The 16,279-nt window shown below is 36.7% G+C and overlaps 3 protein-coding genes and 1 long non-coding RNA gene across 7 annotated transcripts; 1 reads left to right on the forward strand and 3 right to left on the reverse strand.

The window, feature by feature from the left end:
• Nucleotides 1-925: 925 nt before the first annotated feature.
• Nucleotides 926-2,666, reverse strand: LOC143352290 (uncharacterized). The gene is made up of 3 exons (XR_013081891.1): nt 2,508-2,666; nt 1,822-1,875; nt 926-1,290 (listed from the first exon to the last, which is right to left on the reverse strand). It is a non-coding gene; the product is annotated as an uncharacterized LOC143352290 (long non-coding RNA).
• Nucleotides 2,667-3,340: 674 nt separating this feature from the next.
• Nucleotides 3,341-6,893, reverse strand: LOC143352937 (uncharacterized). The gene is made up of 5 exons (XM_076785984.1): nt 6,664-6,893; nt 4,236-6,586; nt 4,046-4,141; nt 3,888-3,975; nt 3,341-3,808 (listed from the first exon to the last, which is right to left on the reverse strand). Exons 1-5 carry the CDS (start codon nt 6,716-6,718, stop codon nt 3,657-3,659), a joined length of 2,742 nt encoding a protein of 913 aa, XP_076642099.1. The 5' UTR covers nt 6,719-6,893; the 3' UTR covers nt 3,341-3,656.
• Nucleotides 6,894-7,976: 1,083 nt separating this feature from the next.
• On the forward strand, nt 7,977-9,988 carry LOC143352942 (cell cycle checkpoint protein RAD1). Of its 3 annotated transcripts, none has more exons than XM_076785996.1 (5): nt 7,977-8,103; nt 8,220-8,719; nt 8,792-9,016; nt 9,168-9,362; nt 9,448-9,988. In XM_076785996.1, exons 2-5 carry the CDS (start codon nt 8,618-8,620, stop codon nt 9,775-9,777), a joined length of 852 nt encoding a protein of 283 aa, XP_076642111.1. In that variant the 5' UTR covers nt 7,977-8,103; nt 8,220-8,617; the 3' UTR covers nt 9,778-9,988. The 3 variants fall into 3 exon arrangements, with proteins under 3 accessions (XP_076642111.1, XP_076642112.1, XP_076642109.1); XM_076785997.1 differs by lacking the exon at nt 7,977-8,103 and having other exon boundaries at nt 8,147-8,719; nt 9,448-9,723; nt 9,807-9,988; XM_076785994.1 differs by lacking the exon at nt 7,977-8,103 and having other exon boundaries at nt 8,150-8,719.
• Nucleotide 9,989: 1 nt separating this feature from the next.
• Fabp (fatty acid binding protein) lies at nt 9,990-16,105 on the reverse strand. 2 transcript variants are annotated; one of them, XM_076786001.1, is made up of 3 exons: nt 15,868-16,105; nt 10,983-11,254; nt 9,990-10,409 (listed from the first exon to the last, which is right to left on the reverse strand). In XM_076786001.1, exons 1-3 carry the CDS (start codon nt 15,944-15,946, stop codon nt 10,356-10,358), a joined length of 405 nt encoding a protein of 134 aa, XP_076642116.1. In that variant the 5' UTR covers nt 15,947-16,105; the 3' UTR covers nt 9,990-10,355. The 2 variants fall into 2 exon arrangements, with proteins under 2 accessions (XP_076642116.1, XP_076642117.1); XM_076786002.1 differs by lacking the exon at nt 15,868-16,105 and adding an exon at nt 11,478-11,634.
• Nucleotides 16,106-16,279: the final 174 nt, after the last annotated feature.

The raw sequence follows: 16,279 nt of genomic DNA on the forward strand, positions 1-16,279 counted from the left end.
GCTGTTCTACCTGAATTGCAACAGACTGGAGTGAAATAGAGATTTATTTTCTTTCTTAATATGTTTAATAGCTCTATTAGTATATAATTGTTGCAACCCTGTTGATGGATATTGAACTTAACCTTAGATATATATAAACATTCTGCAACAGAAAAAGGATAATTGACATCAAATAATTACTTACATAAAAAAGAACGTTACTGTTCGACGTGCCAAAACTTTAAGTTAAAAATGTTACCGGCGCTTGTAGCGTTATCTGTGTAATCCGAGTAGAGCTAAATGATCTAATTATAAGCTTCGCCGGTAATGCAGAAAGTGATAAGAAAATGGTGCACGATTAACAGTTTTGAAATCGGTAAACAAAAACAATCACTGGAATCTGAATAATTCGTAATTTGTAACTTGTAACTATTTCATAAACGCTATTTCTATTGTTGGAATATGTTACCCACCGTGTCCATAACTGCGCAGAATACTGTAGTATTGTATAGTAATATAAATAGTGTATAAAATACTTCATTCCTTCTAAGAAGCAAAAATATAAACATTATTGGTGAAATCGGTTACGAAATTATATTTAGGAGTAGACCAATCACCATACGGGGTTTCGTGTCTCACGATCTGCAATACCGACATGGTCCGATACGGTAGGAAGTGACACAGAAATGGTAAGAGAGCTCTAGAGCCCCGCGGATGTGAGACAAAAAAATACATTGGGTAATTAGGCTACTCCTATACCTCGTCTGTGGCAACACTAACAACACGGACCCTTATCAACATGAGATAAGTATTCTTATCGATATGTTTGGAAATAAAGCGCGCATTTTTCACTGTCCGTTATACAATCTAAGCCAGTCTTTGACATCGCGGGTTCATATCGGATACGTGTACGGTATTTGGAAATATAATTTCTTAAACCTCAAGGTTTACATTCATAGATATTATTTATTATATTTCTTTCTTACATTTCTGAAGAAAACAGTAACAATCATATAGAAATTAATATGCATAAATATAATGGGATTTGATAGATTCGACATTGATTTTTCATAGATTTATTACTTCCTCATTATGTTCCAATAATACTGTAGTTCATGCGCCAATGGAATTCCGTTGATAGCGTCAGTAAACGGAGGAACGAATCTACAGTAGATAATGGCATCTAAACTCTTGACTGCTTTATCGCGACATCCATCCCATTATAGATCGTTTTTGATAGCATCCGATTTCGAATTTAGCATTTGCAGGGCTGGCAACAGCACTGTCCGCCGGATTTGCAACAGCATTTGTCTGCAAAGAAAGTAGAACGTATAGAATTATTGGAAGGTATAGAGACAAATTTGTGTGAAAGTATAGGGGTATAATCTTCAAATGATTCTTGCTCTTTATAATTTCCCAACAACCTTGTTGGACGACCAGTTTCCTTCAATTATTGTATAAAGCGAATAAAAATCTTGCGAATTTTAAGGAACTGTAGTAATAGAAATAAAAAAATGCAATACTCCAGAAAGGTTGCAAAAAGAAGTTTCTAATTGGATACCTACACTCAGCAGACTGTTCAATGAACCGACATTAGCGCTAGTCACGACTGACTGGTCGTTGACCTGATTTACAAAAAAAAAAAAAGAACAAAAACCACGCGCGATCTGATCCAAATACCGTGACTACATTTCTCTGAAGTAACCTCATTGTTTCAACGAAACCAATTAAACTGAGTTGAAGAAATTGTACTCCAATTTTTGTTTTTTGTAATAAAAACGTAGTTTAGCACTAAGTAAATAAGATTATATTAATCGTGGATAATTAGTAATTATCAATTACCGCCGCAACCGGAACAGTTGCACGAACTACCGCATTTGCAGTCCTGGCATTTGTCTGTAACAAATACAAAAATATTATAAATAAATGAATGGTCCCAGACGATAGATACCATATCATTTAAGATGTTTAAAATAATTTATTAAGGAGACACGTATTGTACAATAAGAACGGATAGGAAATTGATTAAAATCGTCACTTGAGACCCCTCCTTTATTCCAAGCAATTGAGCTTGATAGATAAATTATTTCCTTGCTTCCTACGCGGACCAATATAACCACGAGAATCGTATATTACACGAGCTCCGAAGAAATTCCAAGAATTTCCTTTTATTAAATTCCGCGATCGATCAAACGTGCAGAATTCTTGTTTAAAAGTTCAGCTTCGCGATTGATTTATAACACCGTGTGTATAAACAAAGATTAAGAAACGCTAGTATGCCGGTAAAGAATTTGTCTCGGGAAAAAATATAACTTACTGTAATATTTAAATCAATAAAAAGTTAATTCAAGTACTTGGACATAAAAAGGAGCATAATTAATGATTCGCACGCATTGAGTGGGAAAATTTAAATGGATTTTAAAAGTAAGTTGAATAAGAAATTTCTGGTGCGTTCGATCGCAGTCTCGGAAATTAGTATCGCATACGGAAGTAAAGCTTCTAGAAATTGACATAATAGTAACACTTACCGGTGCACTTGTCGCAACATGGTCCCTTCATTTTGATTGATGATTGATCTTCGCTCCTGAGTCGTCGAGTTCTATGAACGCACAGTGATTACTTGTGAGTTCTGCTGCGCTGCTTCGAATTTATCGATCATCCCCTTCCATGGCCTCTCTTATACCAGAGTATCTGAGCGGCGTGTGCAACCAGCATAGTTAGTGCCATGCGCAAACCAGGGCCGTATTCGCTCAAAGCAGGGTTCGTGTCACATCAAATATTAAAATTTTTCATTAGGTTTAATTCAATGTTCCAAAAAGTTGGTAAATCCAACAAACTCCGCCCCTATTATAATACAGTTAAAGAAGGAGTCACGTGATTTTATTTTAAAACCAATTTTAGACTCTTTTCGTCTTTACTGCATATTAGCATTAAAACTACCGAGTAATAAATGCGACTGATGTAATGATAATAATACTGCATCTATTCAGACTTTCGATTGTAATACGCGCTGCAATAAAGAAGTTCGTCCGAAAATTTCTGATAAAAACATTCTTACACATAGTCACTTTGACTGGTTCGGTAATTGTGCAAACTTTTTCACTCGAAGTTTGATCTAAATCCGAGAAATCGATTTTTACATAATATTGCATATTTTTATGCTTGAATAAATAAGAATTCATTTTTTAGTTCATATACGGTTTCTAACATTTAAAAATTAGAAATAGTACCAGGGCGCAAAACCAAAGTATACGTCCCTGCGTGAGCGCAGCACGAACCCAATAGAGAACGTTACACACGGTACGCAACAAGAGAGAACAACGATCTTTCAATTGATCCCGCGTAAATTCATTCTAGAAATCTTACGCAAAGAAGCAGTAGTATGACTCATTTCATAATTACCATAAGACAGAACTGCTGTTCTTTCTAACTGTTTCTCACAATCCATTAGAAAGCACAGGCAGAGAAAGTATTTTTACGTTTAGTCTATTTTCTGCACTTGGTACGAGAAGTAAAAGTTACATACTTTGCAGTAACTTCTGTTACAGCATAATCGGGAACAAAGAAAATAAAACGCAAGCATAATGAAATACAGATTTTACTAAAAAATACTTCTTAAGATTTTCATAGTTTACAGTAACAAAAATATAAACCAATTTATTTGCACTTTGAAAATATTACATGCGTTTCTGTTTGTGAAGAAAGTTCGTTTTACTAGCTGCTTGTTCCACATGTATAGATATGTCTTCTGGTTCATAATGTATTTCCATTATTTCTCCAGTTGGTGTTGTGCCTGTATCCTGCTGCTTACGTTGTGATTTGATCCTACCTAATAAACAAATTAAACATGGCTTAACATCATTTCCAGAAGTGGGCTCTCGTAAACATGGATTCTGTTTTCATAATACCTTCATGTCGGATAACTACTTTACTTTCTGTCGATTCCAATAATTTTCTTACCCGATTTCCCATTTTCGGAGATTTGGTTTGTTTTATCTGTTAAATGTATAATTTATGAATATAATGTATATTTGAACTAAGAAAATAATCGCTTTATAATACATACCGTTTTTACTTGTAAAGGAAGTTTATAAGAAACTTTAGGAAGTATCATATGATTCTTAGGGGTGTTACTACTACCTCTCTCTGCGTTCGCAAATACCTATAAAGAATTCAAACAAGTGTTTTAACATCTGTAATGAAGTATTTTTCATAAAGCAGTTTCTTTAGTAAAAACTTAGCAATATTTAATGTACCTCCTGTTTGTGGATTTGATTCACTCCTACTTTTGGAGATAAATTAAGTTTTAGTGGAATCGTTTCTTCATATTTAGCTGTGCCATTTAGTGGCGTAGATTGTTTTGAATTTCTACCTACTGGTGATTTAATGGCCTTTTTTGGAGACTTAAGTAGCAAACCATCAGTTTTAGCACGGACATTTTTTATCAGTTGCATATCTGTACCTCTTATGTACATACCAACCGGTGATACTATAGTATTATAATTCAATCTGTATAATCCTTTTACATGTGGACTTTTCAAAATATGTTCTTCCAAGTTGTTTTTTGGTGAATTACACATATCAGGAAAATATGTTTTTTTCCTTTTATATTTTGTTGTTGGAGGACTTTTGCCTGGTGTAAAAAAGAGTTTTGGTTTCAAAAGCTCCGTTTTTTCTCTATAGTCTTGACTATTTTTTCTCGCAGATGATGGTGATCTGTGATGATCAATCCCGTGTAAGTTTAAGGGACTCTTTCTCGGTGTAGGCAATTCCATTTTTGAATTCTTTTTTAGAGAGTTCCTACCTTCTACGTTTTTAACACCAATTTCGTCTTTATTTTGCGATGGACTATTGGGAGCATAAGACTTCTCATGTAAATTAAAAAAAGGTTTCTGCCTTTCCAAATATGTCAAATAATTTTTACAAGACATCAAAGTTTTTAAAAATTTTGCTTCATTGTTAGCTGTTGAGGGTGAATCATTAAGTACAGATAGTTCTGGCGAGATACCTAGCGATTTTTTTTCTTCTATAATTTCAGTATCTGCATTGATTTCTGTAATGAGCCTTACTGTATCAAGGCACCTCTTTCTTTTTTCGGCTATGTCTTGTAAAATTGTTTTCTCCAACTCATCCGTATCAAAGTTTGTATAGACATTTGTAACTTCATCAACATTTATATTATTCAAATCAGACCTTCTGTTAAATTTGATAGCTTTTTTCTTAGAATATGAAATATCTGTTGATTTGTAATCCGATTCTTTTGTACTTAACACAGACCTAGCCCAAGCCTTAGCGCCTTTCAAATCAAACTTATTGATCGAAGGTTGTTCTGTACATTTACTACATAAATTCGGTGTACTTGAAACAAGTTTCTCTTCGTTACAACTATCAGAGATATTTAACAAAGCCATTTGTTGGTCACAAATATCATTCAGTTGAGACATACTTAATAATGAAGGCATTGAAAAACTTCTATGTAAATTACCGGGAGATTCCTGCTCCTCTGGAAACAGTGTCTTGCATTGAGCCTCCAAATGTTCGAAAGATTCAACACTGGACATATTTGTGGGTATATTTGTTATGCTATCAGCACTTCCATTAAAATGATTCTTTGAGATCTTTTGAAAAAACCTTCTCCTAAGAACATCTGTTGCAGACAATGGTGTACTAGGCAAAGAAGCTGTGTTTATAGATTCAGACAATTTTCCTTTTCTACACTCTCCGTCAACAAATTTATGGCAAATTGGGCTTAGCGTAGCATCTTCACAACTTGAAGGTGTTGAAGGAAAAGAAGGAGCCCACTCAGGCCACGACTCATCTTCTATAAATTTACACATTTTTCGAAATTCTGATGTTAATCTGCTCAAATTGAATGCTGTTACATTACATGTATCTTCACCATTATTTATTACTGATTCTTCAATAATAGTTAGTAGCTTTTCTGTGAAATTTTTGGGTGAATTTATAAACGTCCCAGACAAACGTTTTAACGTTGATTCCATTTGCGAAACTTCTTTTATTTGATTAAGCTGATTGTCTAAAGAACAAAGTATTCTTTCAAATTTCTTTTTCCCAGCAGGTTCTGCTTCGTATTCGCAGTTTATGTCAGAATCACTGTTGCTTTCACAGTTGGCAAAAGTTGGCCATGACTTTGTTGTCGACTTAAGTACATTCTTCTCTGTTGCTGAAACTATGTCAAATTTTTTGCGATGAATATTATAGTTTATACCTCCCTTTTGTTTCTTTGATGATGTTGATTCTAATGCATCCATTTCTCTAGATACTGTATTCCCTTTTATTGCACACTGAGGATCCTTGTTTTCTTTATTATCAACTTTTATACATGAACGTTGAAATTCACCATTGCATATAGATTCATCTTTTAAGCTATCACTTTGAAATAAATCAATACGTTTATTTAAATCTGGTACTGATTGAACAGGTGTACCTGGCATAGTAGATGTATCTAGAATTAATGAATCTTCTGCGTAGCTGCCAGAACGTTCACTATTGCGTGTCGATCCATTGAATGGTAACCTACATGCTTTAACCTGATCCAAACTATCTTGAGATATGGAATTAAGGGTATCAGAGCTGATAGTATATTCTGAAAAAATAAATTGTTTGATAGGTATACTTCAATGTTTAGTATGTTAATGTAATCTTTGCATTATATTCACTTACGGAAACTACTTAACGAATCCGTAAAATTCTCGGCACGTCTTCGTTGTCGACTCATGTTAATTCCTTATTACAATCTAAATTGCAACTAATGATACTCATGTACAAAATTCAATAGAGCTTTTTCAAAGTATAATTATAACGTTCTTTTAGTAACAGTAAACTACCATTTTGAATGGCAGTGCAGCCAACATGTTGAACAAAGTGATGGAATATTGGACGCGGTGATGAGATTTTCGCCAGGTTTTCTCGCGCATGCGCGCCCAAAACAGTATCGTATTTAGGTTATGATGAAAAAATAGTGGGCAGTGATTTGGCGGGAAAGTACCGGAACAATCTGTTCGGAGACGAAACGAGCTTTTGGTAAATTGTTGTTAATATTTTATTATCTAATGGCAACTAATATTGGAGCAGGAGCTACAAGAAGGCGTAGAGCTCGCTATTTTCAAAATCGAATCAACAATTTTTTTAAATTTTGCAGGGTGATCAAGGTACCCTATTTTATCCAGAATTTGACTTTGTGTGTACACCCCTGGAAATGCTTCCCCCTCTACCTTTAAATTTGGCTCAATTCACTGATAGATAATAATTTTTTTGCAGTTCCTGGGCTTATTTGATTCCATTCTTTTTTGTTTTGTAATTAACCAATATCAAAATCTCACGAGAAACTGGTTCTAGAACAGAAAAACATTTGAGTTTCGCTTCTCAAGTTTGTTTCCGTTCAATTGGCAGCATGTGAAATAGCAGTTTACATATTCTGAAGTTAGCTGTGTGTTCTACTGTTCTGACAAGTGAAATTGTTTACATTTAACTAATGTTTAAAATATTGAATCAATTGCAACGCGTACCGGCTATTTTGCTAAAAATGGTGTTTCACTTTGTGTTGACGTAACAGTTATTCAAATAAGAATTTTAATTTCAATTGTTTAGGTAGTTTCCGGTTAAACACTTTATTAGCTTGAAACAAACATAATTTCCGCTTTAATTTTTCAAGTTTATGCGAGCTCGAAATATTCATCATCCTCGAATTCATATTCTCAATTATTATTAGATTTAATGATTGATATTCTATTTAACCATTATTACTGTCAGTTCATACTCATTCAATAATTTTTCAATACCGGCTGCAGAAGTTATTCATGGTTCGACATAATATTATTTCGTAGAGTGACCAAATTTGAATTAACTTTTATGCGTTAATTTTACTTGTATATTTTTCAATAAGCAGTTCATGTTTTTTTGAAAGTATTTTACTTTTTTATATGATCCTAAAATAATTACACATAATAATTGAATGAGGTACAAGAATACTAGACTTCATGAATACCAATCAACAATTGAAGAACAATTTATCTGCGTTTAACAAATATGATGAAAATTATGTGAAGCTTGTACATAGCATCTTAAATGAAACAGCAACTAGTTTTGAAAAGGAAAAAAAATGTACGTAATACTCAATGTTTCATATTGTAGCAATTTTTTATAATAAACTTAATCATTTCAGTTTCTGATAAAGTTCTATTAAATTTGTATAATATTTTTGGTGGTGTATTTGATAGAGCGTTAGAGTTGTACGAACAAAGTCGTGTAACCCACATTTATCCATCTGAGACTGTTGCAGCAGCGCCTCACAGTGATAAGAATAATGCAAGGTATTTGGTGCAAGTTAAAGGCTTTTCAGGATCGATATATACATTTTTTCCTGAAATAAACTATTGTACTTGTTCGTCGTTTAGGTATTGTAATTTTAAGTTTCTATATTAATTTTTTAAACATTAAACACATCGTCGGTCATCGAATATTTTATTTCACAGGTGCCAAGTGTTAAACGATAAATCTTTGTTCACTTGCAAACATGTTTTAGCCGATTGGCTAGCGACAATTACAAAAGATAAATTGTCTTATCAATATATAACAGAAATTCAATTTCAGAACTTATTAATGTATCAGGTTTCGTATGAGCAACATGTTACCTGATACAGAAGATTATAAGTTTGTTGCAAAGCTAGGGAATCTTAAAATTGTAGTACAGTTATTAAAAGCAATTAATTTTCAGGAGGTATAATAACACAAAGCATCTTTATTTAACCATTAAGTATATTTGATCTAGTAATCTATACATTTTATTTAGATTGCAACATGCTTTGGGACTGAAAATGGCTTAAAAGTAACAGTGGAGGATGCAAAATGTATGCAAGCTAGTGCATACATTCCGTCGCGTGTATTCCAAGAATTTATTTTAAAAGAGGATGTTATTTTTCGAATAAATTTGAATATATTGGTTGAATGTCTTTGCATGTTTTGGAGCAATATCAATTCTCAAGGACATTCAGTGGCTCTACAACTTTTTTATAAAGTACATATAAACACATATATTCATGTGATTACAGTGACTTAACTCATTCACGTTTCAATGGACAGATTACGAAATAACTGATAAATAAAATTTATTTATAAACTAAATGTTCTGTAATCTGTAAATGGTAATGAACTAATTATAATGATAGGGAACTGGACATCCAGTAACGGTTCTCATAGAAGAAGATGGTATTATAACAGACTGTTCATTAAAAACTCAAGATCCCGACGAATTGTTAGACTTTCATCTACAACCAGAAAATGTTTTGAATAAAGTAGTTCTACAAACTGAATTGTTGAAAGATATATTATCAGAGCTTGATCAAACCAGTGATTTAATCGAGGTGGGACACAGCTTTAAATATGTACGTTTATAGTTTTATAGTTTAACGGTTCTATGTTTTTTTTTCAATTTGTCTAATTCTATAGCTTGTTCTATCGCCTACTGCACCATATTTTCGAATCAGTACAGCCGGTCTAGCTGGAATTTGTCACATAGAGTTACCACACGACGGTGACTTAGTAGAAAATTTTCAGTGCACCTTAACAGCAGCGTCTAGTTACAAATTGTCGCACATCAAGCCAGCTATGAAAGCCTTGCAATACGCTAATAAAGTTTCTTTGAGAACAAACACGAGCGGACTCTTGTGTTTCCAGTATATGGTCCAAACAGATGAGGGTCATACATGTTACATCGAGTATTATGTAAGGGCTTTATTTCTTCTTTCATTTCGCTTAAATAATCAGCAGTCGAAATAGTGTACACATATCAAAAATACTTTTTTCAGATTTCTCCGGTAATAGATCCAAATGAGTAATTAGACTATAGGCTTCTACAGAATGTTATAGGATTGTACATATACATAGTAATGGGATCAAAATTATCGTATGTATTTTTTGTGCTAATTATTCGTTCGTTTTTTGTAACACTAATTGTAAGTATATAAAAAAATATTATCTTTGTACAAAACTCGTGGTTACTCCAATCTCTTTATTTTTAAAGATTCCGTTTGTGCAAAAGCAAATAATTGAATTACATTCAAACAAGCGTAGAAAATATATAAACTGTCGGACCTCTTGCGACGTTATATAATTATATATTCAACGTATGTATATAAACACGAATATACCACGCTATCGGAACAGTGTGTGTGTGTGCGCATCTTTTCACTTTGGAATAGTAGTCGGAGCATTATACATTTCTACGTCGACCCTCTGCCGTATTTTTTTACATTTTATAAACAAAAACAATGTATCATTCCGTGACTTGTAACGATAACTTCTGGCGTTGATAATCCATCGTTGGTCTGAGAAATATTTCTCCGTTAGGCATACCCCTACTCTTGGAGCTTGTACACTCTTGTGCACACAATATCGTCGACTTTCATAATCTGCAACAGAAAGACAAAAATAAACAATCTCACAAATGCATGTACACCGGAAAGTTCGTAGTAGGTAACACTGTTAATACTTTTGTCGTTCGTTTGTTTAGGTATAATACTTTTGTCAGCTGAACCCCGAGGCCTCCGAACAATTGATTGTCATTAACTCCATTATTGAACAGTTCTTATTAAATTGTTCGAGTCACGAATACGAGAGGCACGCGGTAATTGTCGGACCTTTTGACCAATGCCACAACCATTCTTATTATCATTAACCGTACGGGCCCTGTTATCTGTCGTCGTGTGTGTGTGTGTGTGTGTGCGTGTGTCGTTCAACCCTACGGAGTTGGCTTCCATCGCACGAAACCTAACTCAATTGAATCGTCAGGCTCATAATTCTTTAATGATCTCCCACGGTGCAAGATTACGTAATTGATTATCTGGCAGATTTTATTAGATCCGCCGTTGACCCTCGGGCCGAAACGATAATGAATCATCCGGCGAAACGAAAATGATCGCCGATGACCGTTTCACACGGCTGGCCAATGATCGCACGATTTTTTTTCAGTCAGTCATACGCACCGCCTTCATTTCCGTCGGGGTGAATTCCCTCTCGATCGTGGTGACCTTCGCGCCCTTCTGTACCTGAAGGAGCTTGTTACCCTCCATGGTGCAGACGCTCTTCACTTTCCTGTCGTCCGGGGTGACCTCGTCGAACTCCTCGCCGAGCTTGAATTTGATCTCGGAGTTCTTGAACGGGCTGGTCGTCTTCAGCGTGTAGAGATCGTTGTCCGCCGTCAATTCGACGACAGGACTCATACAGCTGCCCATTTTACGGGTCATCACACCCACGCCTGAAAGAAGAGGAAGCACGGTTTAGAAGTCTAAGGCGAATTGAATGAACCGTCATCAGAAACCGGTCGCCGTTTCTACGCTTCGCTAGAGGCTCCGCACACGTGCACGCAAAGATACAAAAAAAAAAAAATAGAAGAAAGAAGAAGAAGACCCGGCCGCGTTCGTCACTGTCGTCGGACGCGCAGGCGAATTCGCCAGACAAAACATAAAGCGTTACGTCACCTAAGGCTTTCATGATTTCGTCGAAGTTCTCGCTGGACTGCAGCTTGTAACGTTTACCGTAGAAGGCGGACAACATTTTTGTACGATTATGCGTTCTTCACCGCGACACGGACCACCACCGGGAGGAATGCAGAGAGCAAACTGGACGCCAGCCGACCGATTACCGTATTATATATACTTCAAACGACGATACCGCCGGGGTCCCTTATCAATCGTATGTGAATCACAGCTCCGGTTTGATTAACGCGGACAACTAATAAAAATCGCAAACTTTGAAGTTTGAACTTTTGTGATGCTGTCTGCGATCCCGTTGCTTGTTTACGATTGATACTCTATCTGTCGAACACACGATAATCGTTAACTCCTCGTGCAATCTTCCCTCTGCTCTTTTCTTTTTCGTCGACACACGATTCGAATACAATACAATTTTATGTAACGACGAGTATATGAGACAGTACGTGCGACGATCGTGTAACGCGAACCCTTTTTTCCCCGTTCGAACGTGTTCCCCGCGCGCGTTGCGGACAGAACCATTTCAACGGGAATCGTTTACGTTATTTTGTTACAGGTATATTATATTATATAATGATAATCAATATTCTCCGTCGCAATTCTCGGTGGCGACTGTGGACACGAGATCTCGAATAACATCGCGGCCGCCGCAATGCACGTACCGTGTAAGCATGCAATTGTCGATCGGCCGCCGCGCCGTTCGAGGAAGCTATAATTTATGCTCCTTCATAGCATCAGTCAACACTTTGTCGCGTGGGCTACAACCGATCAGTGTGAACTTGCAGTTTTATTTAATTTCCGGTACTCGCCTGGAAATAACCACAACACGCTGTGAGAATGCAGAATAAGATGGTCGTTGTTCAAAACGTCCATCGACATGCAATGTCTTCTAACGAAATGTTCCCGTCGAGGGCTCGCAAACGAAGAATCTGAAGACAATTTTATTTCACTCAACACTAAACGCATCGGTCAAATGGCCGGTTCTAGATTTTTTATTTGACAATTACTGGAATTATAAAGATGCTTTCACGAGCAATGATTCAATAAATATCTTTAGTACAGCACGAATTGCAATAAGAACCGCGAAAAGTCTAAATAAATTGAATCTCGTCATTTTTATAAGGCAACATGTCCCTGTTATCTTTATAGCTCGGTACGTTTAGTGTTAAAGCGTCGACTCAGCGACCACAACAGTTGGGTGAAATTGAGAAGTTCAGATTTGTGACGTTAATGAAATCTAAAGAAGTGATTCCGTCACTGAAATATGGGCGACATGTTTTAATAGGATGGAATATGATTTGAATGATTTCAGACTTTAAATTACGTTATTGTTGCATCCGAGGCGGAAACGGATTGACCCTATTTAGCCTTAGAAGGATTTACTCTAAAGACTCTCTTAAGCTGCGTGCGGTGTTTGAAAAAGGCGAACGAGATTAATTAGAGCTGTCGTCAGGCCGGTGACCATGGGTCATGCTTATAATAAGGACATTACTGTTGATTGAAACTAATCGTTAAATTTAATGGGTAAGGTGAGAATAGCGTTTTTGTGCTAAGACTGCGCGGAACTTATTCAAGACTAAAACCTGTTTGGTTCTAATTCAAGCAGTATTTGCAGCACATTTATGGCTTGTCGAACTTTAAACATGGCTTGTCGAATAAAATTAATGATTCTGCATAATTCACAATCGTGTGAAAATATGGACATCGCCATTTTTAATAGATTTCGCGTTTTTCAGTTTGTGTCAACTATGACTACGCGGTAATGGAAAAATATCGCGCAAACATTGGGTCCAATGATTTCTCTGAACAGAATAAAATAATAATTATTTATCACTTTTATACGCGTATTTTTAGAAACCAACATGTTACACTGTAAACAGCGTGCTGTTTTTACTTCGAAAGTTAGACGGAAATAGTTAACACTGTGACCCTGTTCTTCATATGTAGAATATTTGCAAAACGCGCTTTCTCTCGGTCAATATAAAATTGTTGACGTCTTTTTCTTCGCTCGGTTATGAAAGCGACAGCGTCGCGTTATGTAAATTCGCGCAGGAAACAGGAATATTATGTTCCTAGATCATTCGCGACATTCGTCTTATTTCTTCTTCGAAATTTGACAAAAAGTTTGGTTTAGTTGTTAGCAGTTTAAATAAACCTATAAGAATACAAATCCGTATTAACACTAAACGTACCACCACCGGTCGAATGACCGGTTCTAGATTTTTTATTTGACAATTTTTGAAATTACAAAGATGCTTTCACGAGCAATGATTCAATAAATATCTTTAGTACAGCACGCATTGCAACAAGAACCGCGCAAAGTCTAAACAAATTAAATCTTGTCATTTTCATAAGGCAACATGTATCTGTAACATTTATAGCCCGGTACGTTTATTGTTAACCATATAAATACGTATCGATAAACATTGTAGGTGTTGCTGGACTTTTTGGAAGTTATTCCCATTTATTTCCTCAACAGCCATAAATAAATATTACCATATTGTTGCTCACGCCGAACACCATACAACCGTATAAATACGTCTCGATAAACATTGTAGGTGTTGCTGGACTTTTTGGAAGTTATTCTCATTTATTTCCTCAACAGCCATAAATAAATATTACCATATTGTTGCTCACGCCGAACACCATACAACCGTATAAATACGTATCGATAAACATTGTAGGTGTTGCTGGACTTTTTGGAAGTTACTCTCATTTATTTCCTCAACAGCTATAAATAAATATTACTATATTGTTGCTCACGCCGAACACCATACAACCATATAAATACGTATCGATAAACATTGTAGGTGTTGCTGGAGTTTTTGGAAGTTATTCTCATTTATTTCCTCAACAGCTATAAATAAATATTACTATATTGTTGCTCGCGCTGAACACCATACAACCATATAAATACGTCTCGATAAACATTGTAGGTATTGCTGGACTTTTTGGAAGTTATTCCCATTTATTTCCTCAACAGCCATAAATAAATATTACTATATTGTTGCTCACGCCGAACACCATACAACCATATAAATACGTCTCGATAAACATTGTAGGTGTTGCTGGACTTTTTGGAAGTTATTCTCATTTATTTCCTCAACAGTTATAAATAAATATTACTATATTGTTGTTCACGCCGAACACCATACAACCATATAAATACGTCTCGATAAACATTGTAGGTATTGCTGGACTTTTTGGAAGTCATTCCCATTTATTTCCTCAACAGCCATAAATAAATATTACTATATTGTTGCTCACGCCGAACACCATACAACCATATAAATACGTATCGATAAACATTGTAGGTGTTGCTGGAGTTTTTGGAAGTTATTCTCATTTATTTCCTCAACAGCTATAAATAAATATTACCATATTGTTGCTCACGCCGAACAGTATTACTGCCTCTCATTCTTCCTTATGTTGCGTTAATATGATTCCTTATGCTTACTCGTTAGAGATAACGAGAGATACGAGTTATTCTGCGAGCTCATCCTAAATGCAGTTCATTCGCAGCCGGAATAAGTTATCCAAGAATAGAATTCTTATAGACTTGTTGCTCGATCCTTCTTACGATTTTTACCGATCCCTCGGGATCACGCCCACCGTTCCGATTCCATTTTGCCCCGTTCGACCGTGTGTGTGCGTGTGTTGTCAGGCCGGTGCCGGTCAATGTGTTTTGATTAAGTCAATTTCACAAGTACCATACATTAGTCCGATTCGACTGACAATTGCGATTTATTAATCTTGCCCGGTGAATTAATTCAAGTGCTAAATTGGAGTTCAATCGGACCCCGCTTCGGGCACATGGCGGGAATTAAGCAGTGAGGTCAGGTCGTTGCACGGCCACCGGGGGGGCATAGTTCAACGTATCCAAGTTGATTATCTTATTAGAATATTCAGCTAGCTCCGATATTACAAAATACGATCGTCCCGGGAAACCACGATTCACGTTTCTTCATCCGGCGAGTTAACGTTCAAATTGTTCTAATCTCGATCTGATTTCATGCTATCAGTCAACGACAGCGTGGCAGCCCGTGCGCAGAGATACGCACGCTGTATTTGTAAACAAACGTGTCCACGATCTACGGGGGCCCCGTCACCTTCAGACCTGTTTACCGTCTGTGTGTCATTCAATTACGATCGTACGAACAACAAACATCAATTCTTTCAGAGCGATTTTCGATCAACAATTCCGAGAGAGAGAGAGAGTTCGCATAACACCAGTCGGCGGCGATAACGGCATCCGCGAACGCAGCCCAACGTTCGAAAACCGCAGCCGATTCCGCTCAGTCATCTCGCGAAACGAGCCGCGTCACGGGGAGTGTCCTTTCTCCGGATCGCGTAATCGCGATTATCGATTCATACGTACCGAGGGCCTTCATGAATTCGTCGAAATTCTCGCTGCTGAACAGCTTGTACCGTTTCCCAAGGAACTCTTCGGCCGGCATGATCGATCGGAACTGTCCGGGCACGTGTGATCGAGGATTCGTCGGTCCAAAGGACGATTAGGCTCTCGACGGGGCTGACAAGGGAACGGTGACGCAACGGGAATGCAGACCACGATGCTCACTGTATTCACGCCGGCTCTAGACTGGCTAGGATCCGGGAGGACGTTAAAGGTGTACACGATCTCGCCAGTGTGAACCAACTATACAGTAGTACATAGCTCGCCCTCCCTCCCTTCCCCCCTTCTCCCGCTCCTACCTACCGTCTCCGCCGCGTTCCTTCGTCTCTCTCTCTTGTTTCTGCACACCCCGTTCGCGCCCTTCCCACTCCAGGGT

Source organism: Halictus rubicundus, chromosome 3 (assembly GCF_050948215.1).
Source record: "Halictus rubicundus isolate RS-2024b chromosome 3, iyHalRubi1_principal, whole genome shotgun sequence".
Taxonomy (NCBI): Eukaryota; Metazoa; Arthropoda; class Insecta; order Hymenoptera; family Halictidae; genus Halictus; species Halictus rubicundus.

Coding starts and splice junctions, on each gene's coding strand:
- LOC143352942 (XM_076785996.1), top strand. CDS start 8,618: ATGAGCAACATGTTACCTGATACAGAAGATTATAAGTTTGTTGCAAAG. Junction 8,720..8,791: donor AAGCAATTAATTTTCAGGAG/GTATAATAACAC, acceptor CATTTTATTTAG/ATTGCAACATGCTTTGGGAC. Junction 9,363..9,447: donor AAACCAGTGATTTAATCGAG/GTGGGACACAGC, acceptor CTAATTCTATAG/CTTGTTCTATCGCCTACTGC.
- Fabp (XM_076786001.1), bottom strand. CDS start 15,946: ATGCCGGCCGAAGAGTTCCTTGGGAAACGGTACAAGCTGTTCAGCAGC. Junction 11,255..15,867: donor CGAATTCATGAAGGCCCTCG/GTACGTATGAAT, acceptor CTCTTCTTTCAG/GCGTGGGTGTGATGACCCGT. Junction 10,410..10,982: donor CCCCGACGGAAATGAAGGCG/GTGCGTATGACT, acceptor TTTCTGTTGCAG/ATTATGAAAGTCGACGATAT.
- LOC143352937 (XM_076785984.1), bottom strand. CDS start 6,718: ATGAGTCGACAACGAAGACGTGCCGAGAATTTTACGGATTCGTTAAGT. Junction 6,587..6,663: donor GGATTCGTTAAGTAGTTTCC/GTAAGTGAATAT, acceptor TTATTTTTTCAG/AATATACTATCAGCTCTGAT. Junction 3,809..3,887: donor AGTAGTTATCCGACATGAAG/GTATTATGAAAA, acceptor TTTGTTTATTAG/GTAGGATCAAATCACAACGT.